A 13,444-nucleotide genomic window follows, 5' to 3' on the forward strand; every position below is an offset into this window, starting at 1 on the left:
AGGGTGGCAAATGATGATTGTGCAGGATGAGGATACACTGACTTGACATGACCATGTTTTATCCTTCCATAACTTGAATACTCTAAAATATGTTTTCAGGTGCGTAAAATTATTCGAGTTTGCAAAGGAATTTTGGAATATCTTACAGTGGCAGAGGTGGTGGAGACTATGGAAGATTTAGTTACTTACACGAAGAATCTTGGGCCAGGTGAGTCATAGCCAACTTTTCTAGTGAAACGTTTTATGGTTGTTTATGTTTGAGCACGGAGAGAGCGGCAGCACCTCTTGAAGAATGGTGTGTTGGCCTTTCGGGTACCTCTGCTCCCTGTACGGAACTCAGACTTTCATTATCACTGCAAGTCAGATCTGCTTTCCACAAATCCGGGCCCTGTCTGATGAATTAAATTAGGCACTGCAAATGTTGCTGGAGAATGTAGGGAATACTTCTCTGTTACTGTAATGCTTCAGGCCACCCTGGATCCTGACCCCTCCATCCCACATTATACAGCATTCCTTCATTGTCTGCCAGCTGGCCAGGCTCTTCCTGACCTCTTGGCTTGTTAATTATCCCGCCTACCATTATGGGTTCATGCCCAAGGCTGCAGGATACTGTCAGCCTAGAAGGAGAGAAGGCCACTGTGGCTAACCCTGTCTGAAAGATGCTTTAGATATCTGAGAACTGAATATTCAAACTGCGGCACAGATACTGCTTTCCATGGGTCTGGATATGTAATACCCACTGAAAGGTAATTAAAGTATGAAAAAGACCTCTCTGGGGCTGGGTGATAGATAGTACAGGAGGCACGACACTTGCCTTGCAGGCGGATCCAGCAGTCACAGCTCTGGTTCAATCCCTAGCACCACAATCCCTGAGCACTGCCAGGGGTCACTCCTGAGCACAGAGCCAGGAATGACGCTTGAGCACCACTGGGCATGATCAGAAACCACCCTTCTCCGTTAAGAAACAACTGAAGATAGAAGAGGCATATCCGATGTTTAAGTTGCGAGTATTAAAGATCATACGCCACCTTCTAAAATCCTTTTGCCTATGTGAAATTAGTTTTAATTTTCATTAAAACTCTGATGCAGCCATTCTGTAAACTGAGGACAACAAAAAATTTCTCTGCACCATCATTGAGGATTGCCAGGAAATAGTGTTAGCGCAGTCTTAACTATTTTCTTAACATCAGGGGAAATCTTGACTTCTTCAAGTGAAATTTTATGCAGCATTTCAGCATAAAAAAAACAAGTGAAAGGCTGTTGCTGAAGCAGCAGAAGCTCCCCCTTTCCAGCCCCCTTTGGTTCTTTGAGGATCTTAAGCTACTTAAGAAATCCTAACAGCAGTTTGAAAATCAAAGCTTTAGGGAATCAAATAACGCCTTTGAATAATAACCAAAGTAAACAAAAAGTGCTAGCAGGCTGATTCCAAAACACCAGATGCTTTCAAACTCTGTCATCACTGTCATTATTTTTATAATATTTCTATTTGTTTCTAATTTTAAAAGTAGTTCATGCTTATTTTGGGCAAATTGGAAAGTACAAAAAAATATAAAGATGAAAACAAAACACATTGTTGTAATTCTTAAGGCATTTCTCAGCCTGTGGATTCTCAGTCTAAAATGCCATTAGATTCTTTGATGGTCTGGATTCCGTGGCCAGATTTACAGCATAAAACCACGTGCAGGAAGACATCAATCTATTTCCCCCTTATTTATTTGGGAGTTTATTTTCTACAAAAATCCCTCCTTTTTTTTTTTTTATGTAGGAGTACTGCTATTTATTCAGCCACTGATTAGCTGATTGAATTGTGTATGAACTCCACCTTACTTTTTTTTTTCATTTTTTATAATTTTATTTATTGAATCACCGTGAGAGCAGTTACAAAGCTTTCAGGTCTAAGTCTTGGTCATACAATGAAACACCCGTACCTTCACCAGTGCCCATTCTCCACCCCCAAAAACCCCAATATACCCCCGTCCCACACCCTCCCCCTACCTGTGGGGGAGATGATTTCCACATTACTCTCTCTCTACTTTGATCACATTCAATATTTCGACACCAGACCCACCATTATTATTTGAGATTTTACCCCAACACTCAGATCTGCTGAAAAGGCAACAGTAGACAATTTGTGTTCTATTGCTGGTTATGAATAACATATGATGTCGCGTGGCTGCAGTAGGGCCATGTGATTTTAAAATTCTGAAATTTTAACACTTACATCTGGAGGGATTTCTGCCAAAAGCCACTGGGTTTCGAGATTTGCTCCTGAGTCTCTGGGATCATGGCCGTTGAGCAGCTTGATCAGGAGCCAGAGAGGCCATTCGTGGGCGATGACTTGGGGTCTCATTGGGGTGGGGAGGACAGGCCCGGCTCCACCCCCGTTCTGTGAGGCCCAACAAGTTTCATCACTGCAGGTCCAGACCTGATTGTCCAATGGCCTCTGGAGGATGACGGCCACCGAGCCGCCAAAGGGGAGCAGGCGGAGGGACAACACCCTTTCCCCCCTGGAGTGGCCCAGTGACAGTAACCTACTGCGGGGTCCGGACGCATTTCTGCCAAAAGCTGCTGGGTTTTGAGATTTGTTTCTGAGTCTCTGGGATCCTGGCCGTAAAGCAGCTTGATCAGGAGCCAGAGAGGCCGTTCATGGGTAATGACTTGGGGTCTCATTGGGGTGGGGAGGAGAGGCCCGGCTCCACCCCCATCCCGTGAGGCCCAACAAATTTCGTCACTGCGGGCCCAAGCCTGACTGTCCAGTGGCCTCTGGAGAATGGCGGCCACTGAGCCACCAGGGGGAAGCAGGTGGAGGGACAGCACCCTTTCCCCCCTGGGGTGGCCTGGCGACAGTAACCTACTGTGGGATCTGGACGCATTTCTGCCAAAAGCCGCTGGGTTTTGAAACCCTCCTTTTTTTTAAATGAAAAAATATTGAATATATGTTATTCATGTGAGAATTATATCATATTTTCATATTTTCATTTAATAAGCAAATGCTTGGTTTGTTTTTGGGCAGCACCTAATGGTGCCCAGAGCCTGAGCTGTGTGGGTTGACACCTGGCAAGGCTCAGGAGACCAGAAGGGGTGCTGAGGAGTGAACCCTAGTCGGCCACATGCAAATCAAGTGCACTGCCCCCTGTACTATTTCTTCAGTCCCCAATAAGCTACTATTAATGGAAAAAATAAATATGGTGGGTAGAGTGCTTGCCTGGCACCCAGCTAATGAGGATTCAATCCCCAGCATCCCATTTGGAGCCAGGAGTAATTCCTGAGCACAGAGCCAGGAGTTATCCCTGAGCATTACTGGTGTGTCCCCAAAACAAACAAACAAAAATCCAAAAAAGAATAAAATTGCGTTCAGTGAGAGCTGTCCTGAAAAACTCATGTCTTGAGTGCTTGAGCTCAGTGAAAGTGTCTGGTGTTTAAATAAGCGGGCAGTGGGTTTGAAAGTTCCCAGATGCTAATAGTTGATTTAGGCTGATTAAGTCCCACCTGTTTGTCTCCCTCTGAATTCTTCCTGTCGTGCTCCATGTGATCCAGGAATGACTAAGATGGCCAAAATGATCGACGAGAGGCAGCAGGAGCTGACACACCAGGAGCATCGAGTGATGCTGGTGAACTCAATGAACACCGTCAAAGAGTTACTGCCGGTTCTCATTTCAGGTATTTTCTCCCTGTTCTCTCCTCTCTTGTACTGAAAAGAAAAATGTAACATGTTCTAAACTCATTAAACTCAGCACCCATTGCCTTTTTCTCTTCAGTCACCTGTCCCGCAGCCTGAGTGAAAGTAGAAGCTGATAGGCTGGGCTTTCCATGAGGACTGCATCATTTTGAATGATGCTGCTCTCCTGCTTTTTGTTGTCCTTCTGGTTGCCTAATTCTGTTCTGTGGAAGTCCTAATCGATGCATTGTTTCTTGGAAGGTGGACTCTTGTCTCAAAATCCCAGTCTTGGGCTGGAGCGATATACAGTGAATATGGCGCTTGCATCTGACCTGGATTTTATAACCCCCAACCCCATCACATATGGTCCCCGAGGCTGTCAGGAGTCATCCCTGAGCACAAATCCAGGAATAAGGCATGAGGACAGCTGGGTGTGGCCCAAAAACAAAACAAAAAAATCCTGAATGTCTGTATTTTCTGTTTTGGAACCACGCCTGGCAATGCTCAGGGGTTACTCCTCGCTCTGCACTCAGAAATTACTCCTGTGGTGCTTAGGGGACCCTATGGGATGCCAGAGATTGATCCTGGGTTGACCATGTACAAGGCAAGAGCCTACCCACTGTACTATCACTCTAGCCCCCAAGTCTTAAATGTCTTAATTTTGGCAACTTTATGTTATAGAAAAAAATAATTTGGAGTTGGAATGGAGACAGAGTACTCTATGTTAAAATTCAGTGTTGTGTTTTCAGTTTTTTCCTAAAAGATGTTTAACTGTTCTTTACATTCTTGGGCTGGTGATCTTTCCAACCTGGGACAACCTTCTGCCTTGGCATAGCCCAGAAATGTAAGCACGGTGCCTCTAAAGAGTGCTGTATCTTTTGAGTATCTCTGTGCCCATGCCTTCATCCCAGACAAATTACCCTGGTCAAGTGTGGGTTGCTTGGTTTAATGCTAAGAGAGCACCTTTTAAAATTTTGAGGAACTGTGTCACTGAGACTCCACTACTGCGTTCGTGTATCTATGCAGTAACTGCAAAAGGAGATGTAATTGCAAGAGTTAGAAAGCCCTTCCAGGAGACCAGAGCGATAGTACAGTGAGTAGAGCATTTGCCTTGCATGTGGCTGACCCGGGTTTGATCCCCGCATCCCATATGGTCCCCCAAGCACCACCAGGAATAATTCCTGAGTGGGAGTAATTCCTGAGTGTAACCTCTGAGCTTCGCTGGGTGTAATCCCCTCTCCCCCCCCCCAAGAAAAAAGCAAGAAAAAAAAAAGAAAGCCCTTCCATGAACTTGAAAAGGAAAATGTTTTGTAGAGTTTTCTAATCTCCATGGTATGTTTTGGGGGCAAACTGTTCTATGAGAGGAGGATTTCTTTCCAAGATGAGTAATGCATTTCTCTTGATTGATCTTTGTTTTCCATTTTCAGATTATTTTATGGGAAGGTACTCTCTTCCTCCAATGTTCCATATTCTAGTTTTTGTTCTTGTTTTTTGGGGCCACACCCAGCTGTATTTGGGACTCAGTCCCGGTAATCCCAGGGAACCATTTTGGGTGCTGGGGATCAGATCTGAGTCAGCTATGAGCAAAGCAAGTGCTGAACTCAATGCTGTCTCTCTGGCACAGATCCATATTATTTATTACTGTTGAGAGTTAGTCTCTGCTACATGTTGAAAGAAATGCTTGAAGATAAACTCGGCATTTTGGTATATACGTCACTAGGAGTAAAGATACTAGGGTGCTCCACATAGATTTCCTGTTTTCACCGTGTCCCATTAAGTGTTGGGACGAGGACAACTGTTTTAGAAGACTTTTTGATATTTTGTGATTGTAGATAACTGGTATATATATGTTAAAGTTGTTCCTTGATCATCTCGTGTTTGTATTTTGTACCTTGAGTTTTTTTCACAGTGAAGGTTGCTGATATTGGAGCTTTTCTGGCTAACTTTCAGTATTTGTCACACTCTTTTAAAGACCTTACAAGCCCCAAATGTGTTTAAAGTGTGAAACGTCTTGTGTGAAAATTGTTGTATGCAGGGGCCGGAGTGATAGGACAGTGGGTAGGGTGCTTGCATGTGGCAACCTGTGGTCAATCCCTGAGACCTCATATAGTTCCCTGAGCCTGCTAGCATGACCCTGAGTCCAGAGCCAGGACTAAGCCCTGAGCACCACCCAGGGGGGACCCCTCCACCCTCCAAAAATTGTTCTATGCAAGTGCAAATCCCAAACTAAATTTTTGATCATGTGTTTATTTTTATAGCTATGAAGATTTTTGTAACAACTAAAAACTCAAAAAACCAAGGGATAGAAGAAGCTTTGAAAAATCGCAATTTTACTGTAGAAAAGATGAGTACTGAAATCAATGAGATCATCCGGGTGTTGCAGCTCACATCTTGGGATGAAGATGCGTGGGCCAGCAAGGTAAGGGTTCCTGGTGGGGAAATTAGCACAGTCTCCCCTCTCCCTTCCCGGGCTTGACGGGCTCACGTTTTATCTTGTCATTGGGTGTAGCTTGAGATTACTCAGAGATTATGAAAGCAGTTTTTCCTTCCTTTTGTTTTTATGGGTTATGGGCTGTTCTTGCAAATCTCCTTTACTCCAAGGTAGAACAAATAAGCAGGCCTGTGGGGTGAATGTTAGTTGGAGGCTGCGCTAGAGTTTTTTCTCTGACTACAGTCTCATTGGAAGGGCTGGTGTGGAATTCTGGTGTGGTCTACCCTCCCTTGGGGGGCAGCCCAGCCTTTCATGTGGGCGGCTGTTGCTAAGTGACCAAGATACAGAGTATGCCTGCGACTGAATTTCATGGGCAAACTTTTCCTTTCCCGATCTTTGGCCCTAGACAAGTCTCCAGAGGAAAGTTCTCGGTGTGTTCCTTCATCATTCCATTTCCCTGAGGAAAGCTTCACTTAAAGATTAGTTTTCACATGGGCCAGTTAGTTTGAAGGGTCCCGTTACCTTCGGCCCAGAATTTCTCCATGGAATCGGAGAGGGCTGGGGGATCCGTCCCAGTACCCGGAGGTTGTTGCTGCTCTGATCGGCTTCTCACCCTCTAATGACTGAGGGGCTCAGAGACACGTGGGCTCATGCTCCCAGGAGTCTCCCAGGTACAGGCAATGGAGGGGAGACAGAGCACACACGGAGTCTCTGTGATCAGGCTTCCCCCCGGGTGACCAAAAACCTTTAGAACCTTCCGACAAGTCGGTACCCAGAATGGCCCTTTTTTGGGGGCTTATTTTTATTTATTTATTTATTTGTTTATTTTTGTATTTATTTATTGAATCACTGTGGGAAAAGTTACAAAGCTTTCATTCTTATCTGTCAGGACCTCTCTCAGGTAAGGTCAAAGCTGGCCCCTAGGCCACCAGCCGGAAAACACGCACAGTCAACGGGAGAAATCAGCTTATGTTAACTGTGAAGTTGTATACAAGCCCCAAAGCTCTTCAGCAAGTTCTAAGACTGTTTTAAATCTCTCTGTTAAAATAACTAAAGATCCTGCTATTTACTTTGGCGTTTGCATATTTGATTGCTTTTGCTTCCCTTGATGACTTCTTTTATGCATCTTTTTTTTGTTGTTGTTGTTCTTGTTGGTCTCTTTGTGTGTTTCATTCTTTTATCTCGCATTTAGAAGGTAAGCTTCCTCCTGCCCGCTAGTTTCTTTTCAGCTTTAAAAAAAGAGCCAAAGCATGTCCCTGAGGTTTTTCCTGTGCCGTGCTGTGCCTTCTGCTGTGTGCTGGTGGGATCGCATCCGAGTGTGACTGACCTGGGGTGTGGTGCGGGGCGGACTGTTGAGGTGTCTGGGTGGGAAGCAGAGGGGAGAGTCTGCTGGAATGTCAGGCTTTCTACGTTGGGGGCGGGGAGGCGCTTGTGTCTGTGTGAGCAGGTCCTTGTGAACAGTGTCAGGCTGATCTTATTCCAAGTGGCTTCATTGAGGGAGCAGGTTCTCCGTCCCCGGGCGAGCCCTGCCGTCCCCACGGGTCCCGCTCGCAGGAGAGGAAACTCGCAGCCGCAGCTCATGCCCTGTCTTTGCCTCTCCTGCCGGTTTCCTTTGCAGACTCTGGAGTTTTGCTTTTGGAGATACGTCCTTGAGGTTTTGAGCCGTAAGGAAAATGGGTAGGTTAGATTATTAAACGGGGGCCCCCTGCTTCACAGTCGCCCCAGCTTCAGCATCAGGAGGGACATGTGACGTAGCTGTGGTTTCTCCTGGCTTCCCCCAGCGGCTGCCATGGTGCTCCGTTGAGAAGCAGCCGTAGTTCTCTGTGACCTCAGGGTCCCCCGCCCTAGACACCTTCCTTATTTTCTCTCCTTGACTTCGAGAAGTTGAGAAATGAGAATACGGAGGGGTGTAGACATTGTTACTTTCGGGTTTCTCTGAGGGGCAAAGTGCCCACAATTTAGCAAACCCCTGTTATTGAGCTTAGTTTGGTGCAAGAGCCATTGAGAGCTGCAGCTTTAGGGAAAAAAAAGGGAGGGAAAGGATTGAGATTTTTTAAGACTCAAGAAGATATGAAAAAGGAAGTAGACCTGGTCCCCACTGTTTCCCATCCTATAGCTGTCTCAGTTTTATGCAGACGTAGAAGGAAGCAGATGTAGGAAGATGCAAGACAATCAGAATAAAAGAAAGTAAAGAAAATAAGTTCGGCCTGAAGAAACCCCAGACAGAACGTGTAAGGAGTGTACCTTTAAGCTGGCTTTTGCTTTTGTTGTACTTCTGTCTGGTTCAAACATCGAAGTGCTCGAAAGCCATGGAGCCAGTGAGTTTCACCGTCAGGCCATCCCCCCGCGCTCGCTCCCCTGATGGCGGAGAGCAGTGATTCTATTTATGGGTTATAAGCGTGCTCACAAAGAGTCCTTACCTGGAAAATGGAAATTGCTTCCTGGGGGTTAGTTTATTTTTCAGTCTAGTAGCATTGTTTACTTTCATAGCTCATCTGTAATGTATTGGACCTCAGTTCTGTCTGAATACTGGGTTCCCATTCTATTCAATATATGCGGTATCGTTCACCTTCTCTTGCTCCTACCAACTGAAACATTAACTTTGTCTTACCATACTTATTTCATGCTTCCCCATTGATGCAGTTTTCTCCTGGAAAAGTGGGGGAAGAAAGTAAGTGGAAAAAAATTCTTGGTAAAAGCGTGTCTTCCAAATAAATTAGGCTTTTTAAGAGGCAATACAAGGGCTGGAGAAACTGTATAGTGGGTAGGGTGCTTGCCTTGTACTTGGCCCACCTGGGTTCAATTCCTGGCATCCTGTATGGTCCCTGCGGGGGCACCCCGGGAATGATCCCTGAACTCAGGCCAGGTGAGCATTGCCAGGTGTGCTCCCCTGCCTCCCAAAAACCAAAAAAAAAAAAAAAAAAAAAAAAGAGGCAATGTCAGAACCAGTTGTCTTACCTTTTCTACCTACATTGAAATGGCAGGATTTTAAATGCTCAAAGTAGTTTGACTTAGACATATTTTATTTTATTTTTAAAGGCAAAGTGTTTCCCTTCTTGGGAGTGGGGGGGCCAAGAGGGATGGCTTATGAAAAGTACCTGCCTCACAAGCTGATATTGCCACATATGTTGAGTATGGTTCTGGGGTACAGCTGCATGGGATCCCCAGCGCTGAACCCAAGTTTGTTGCTTCTCTCGGATAACCACAACTGCAAACCCCAGGGAAGCACTGCAACTTAAAATATGTGAGCACTGCGGCCATGAGTGCAAGTCCTATGAGCACGTAGAAGCTGGTTGTGAGCAATCTGCCCAATCGAATGGTGCATGCCCTGCTGGGAGCAATTCCTGAGCTCAGGGCCAGGAGTAAGCCCTGAGCATCACATTTTGTTGTGGCGCAAAAACCAAGCCAAGGGGCTGGAGAGATAGCACAGCGGGTATGGCGTTTGCCTTGCACGTGGCCGACCCGGGTTTGATTCCCAGCATCCTATATGGTCCCCTGAGCACTGCCAGGAGTGATTCCTGAGTGCAGAGCTGAGCATCGCCAGGTGTGACCCAAAAAGCCAAAAAAAAAAAAAAAAACCAAGCCAAAAATTAAATTAAATTAAATTAAATTGGCCTTTCTCCTGGGACTCCATCATAAAATTAAAGAATTTTTTAAACACAGTTCTCTTTCGACCTTTCATAAATGGAGCAATCTATCTTTAGTTCTTTTTTTCCCTGCATGTGCATATTACTTTTATCTTGATGCATGTTGGAAATTAAGAGGAAGTTAAGTAAAAACGTTAGAGGAGCAGTTCACTACCGAGACTCTTTGCCCTTCTGAATGAAGGCACTCCAGAGACTGCACCTCGGAGCCACGAGACACTGTTGCTCTGAATCAGTTCCTATCCTGGGCCTTCCACCGTGCGCCTGGGCTGACCATGGGTCAGCACAGTGATGACCTCAGAGGCCTTGCCCAGGTCATGGACTGGGGCGTGCAGCCCTTTACTCCTTGCCTCTGTTTTGCAGACCATTGGGATTTTTGGAGTTCATTTTCATCTCAACCCTTTTGAAGGGCTGGAGAGAGAACTCAGTGGACTGAGCTCATGCTCTATTCTGTTCCAGGTCCCCAAACACTCCCGGGAGCACCCCAACACACCTAGCTCGTTTACCCTCCCCCCGCCCCCAGTCAGCATTTTAGAAAAGAAGTTTGTAAGTGAGTTTTTGAGGGGTGGGTGGCAGTGGGTGGGCCTCACCAGCCGTGTTCAGATCTTACGCTGGCGCTGCCCTCCAGGGATCACTCCTGGCTGCTCGGGGGACCGTGTGTGGTGCCGGATTCTGAACCCAGGTCAGCCGCGTGCAAGGCAAGTGCCTTACCCTCTGTGCTATCTCTCTGACCCTCGTGAGTTTTAATGGCCCTGTCTTTTATTTTAGCAGCTGAAAGTGTTTTATTTAGCGCTTTCATTTTAGTGATAGATTCATCTCTGGAGTTTGATGTAGATTATCAATGCAGGCATTCAGATTTTAACTCTCCCCTCTCCACCGTGGAAAGCCTCAGACAGAAATGGAATTTCTCTCACACCCAAGTGCTCTCTCAGTTGGCCCCTCTGAAATGCTCTTAGGAAGTACAGATTCTGAGCGCTGGGAAGCTATTCTTAGAGAAGAGGAGCTGATGGGTTAGAGCTGTGTCATGATCTCTCCTTGGTTAAATGGAGTTTGTAAGATCTTTTTTCACTGCTCACTCTATTCTTTCTAGAAACACCTTTGTTTAAACATTGATTTGGATGCCAGAGCAATAGTACTGTGGGCAGGACTCTTGCCTTGCACATGCTGACGTGGGTTCAATCCCCAGTACCCCATATGATCCCCCAACCTGAGCTACAGTAGGAGTGATTCCCTGAGCACAGAGACTGGAGTCAACCCTGAGCACTGTTGGGTGTAGCTCCAAATACCTTCCACCTACCCACCCTGCAAAAGACAAACAAAAAAATCCCACAGAAAAACCCAAACCCAAAACCCTTCCAAAAATAATTCATTGATTTGGGGTGGAAATGTGACTGGGAGTAGAATGTAGAATGAAGAGGGAAGAATGGGGAATGAAGTTGGTGAGAACAGTAAAGGATCTGTTCCCCTCCATAGCATTTTCAGGAACTGTGATTGCAGTGCTCAGTTGTTCAGCTGCAGTTCCTTCTCATGGTCTTTGAAGGAGCTCAGTGATTTTCAGAATCACTTAGTGTTCGTTGGGTATAAGTCTAACTATATTAAATTTCAGAAGTGTTTTCAGTTCCTGGGAAAGCATGCAAAAAAGTTCTTTAAGATTATCCTTGCACCTGGTGGTATGTGGGGGAGAGTTCCAAAGCAAAAGCATAAGCATTATGGGTTGTGTTTTTTTTTTTTTTTATTTGCTTGTTTTTCATTTAAAACCCAAGTTCTGTGGTCGCAGAGATCACAGTGGGGAGGGAACCAGCTCCTGCCAGCTGTCCCAACACTGCACGCCCATGTCTGGTCTTTCTTTCTTACACCTACTCTTTAAAAAACTATGAATAAAGGAGATTGGTGGAAATGTTTCTCTTTCCCTAATTTGAGATTTACAAAGATAATTTAGGAAGGCGTAGGCTTCCATTGCCTATTTATACATAGATTGTAGTCTGGATACTTACACTTACCTGAAAAGGTTTATCTAAAAGCTTTGTGCTGATACTACGATTATTTTTAATCTCTGTAAATATATCTCGTAATAGATTTCTATTTCTAGTTATTTGGTAAATGTGTTTGTATCACATTCAGTGTTAGCAAACTTCTTGTATCTGTCAATTCCATAATGAATCCTGCCTTTCCAAAATACAGGTGAAATTCTTAGGAGACCAAATTATCTATTCCTGCAGACATTTTTGTTTTTAATAGATAGGATATTAAAACGAATTGTGTCTACAGGTTGGAGCACAATACACGTGGCCAAACTGGGTTTGACCCTACCCATATGATCACGCAAGCCCACCAGAAGTGATCACTGAGCACAGAGCCAGGACTAAGCCTTGAGCCCCCAAAGCCAAAATAAAGTAAAATGTATTGTGTTTAAATGACTAGTGACCACAGCCCTATTTTAGAGAGAATGTGAGGGTGACCTTTTCAGTGACCTTTAGTTCCCTATTAATTAATGCAAAATCCATGCTATTGAAATCTTCAGTAATTTGTTGAAATTTTCATTAAAAAATGTTGCTTTATTCCAAATTTGTCATGATTCTATATAGGAGCAAATGATATAAAACTGCTTGATATTTAATCTTCCATTTAGGACTAAATTCCTTGTTTTTGGAGATCCAGGCACTTGCCTTTTTGTGACTGTTGAATTTTAATAGGGATAAAGAAATAGCAGTGATTTTTGATGACATTGAATACTGCAGAGCCAGTGAGGGCAGTAGAGAAGAGGCAGTCATTTAGGCTAATGACGGTTATGGGCTTGATTTCTGAGCATACTTACCATACTTTCAGTGGTTGTAACCAAAGCCAGAACTGACAAAGCAGAGATTTGCTGACTATTATGGAAGATTATTAGATTCTTTGCCAATTCTCTTTGGGTAAAAGAAAAAATATTCTTGAGTTTCATCGGTTATAAAATAATGAGGCTTGGTTTCAACATATCTGGGGTCAAATAGAGTTTCTAAGCCTGCTCCCCTGTTTCTGAATTTAATAAATTAAATTATATTAAATTTGAATTTCAATGAAGTAAGGAGGGGGAAACTGCCTAAGATAAAACTTAACATGCAGGAAATCCTCAATTAGGACAGGAAGTGATCAACATTATTTTTCTCACTGGTAGCCTTTATGCTAGAACAGACACTGGATTTTTTTTTTTAATTTCTTGCTTTCGTTTTGAAGGAAATGAAGGATTAGCAGTATAGCTCAAAGGATTTTGCACCTGCTTTGCATGTGGGGAACCCAGGTTTTATATCTGGAACCACGTGTCCCTGAGTACCGCTGGGACCCAAGCCCTGGGCAAGGGATAGTCCCCGAGTACCACCGGGGTTGTCCCCAAGCAAAAAACAAAACAAAAAATTATTCTTTTGAAACACAGCAAATGAGTTTGTTTGTTTGGGGGGAGGCGCACACCCAGCAGTATGCTGGGGTACTCCCTGCTTGGCGCTCAGACATCACTCCCAGCGGTGCGCAGGACATTGAGTCTGGGCCTTCTGCGCACCAAGATTCTCTCAGTCCAGTTAACTATCTCTCTGGCTCAGATGCTTTTCGGCGACCTCCCTCATAATTTCCAGAGTGGATGACGGAGAGAGTGAGGACCATGCTCCCAGTGTCTCAGTCATAGTTTATCTGGTTTGCAGCACTAGTTGGGTCCAGCAGTGCTGGGGTCACAAGGACCAC

At 44.8% G+C, this 13,444-nt stretch overlaps 1 protein-coding gene across 2 annotated transcripts in view; it reads left to right on the plus strand.

Annotated features, from left to right (window-relative positions):
• VCL (vinculin) overlaps positions 1-13,444 on the plus strand; it is a 126,298-nt gene that overhangs the window by 76,308 nt on the left and 36,546 nt on the right. For both annotated transcript variants that reach the window (XM_056113486.1, XM_056113485.1), the window contains exons 4-6: positions 100-208; positions 3,538-3,660; positions 5,917-6,077. In XM_056113486.1, the coding sequence (XP_055969461.1) occupies positions 100-208; positions 3,538-3,660; positions 5,917-6,077 (393 nt within the window). The remainder of the gene's footprint in view (positions 1-99; positions 209-3,537; positions 3,661-5,916; positions 6,078-13,444) is intronic.

The sequence above is a fragment of the Sorex fumeus genome, unplaced genomic scaffold, assembly GCF_029834395.1.
Source record: "Sorex fumeus unplaced genomic scaffold, SorFum_2.1 ptg000020l, whole genome shotgun sequence".
Taxonomy (NCBI): domain Eukaryota; kingdom Metazoa; phylum Chordata; class Mammalia; order Eulipotyphla; family Soricidae; genus Sorex; species Sorex fumeus.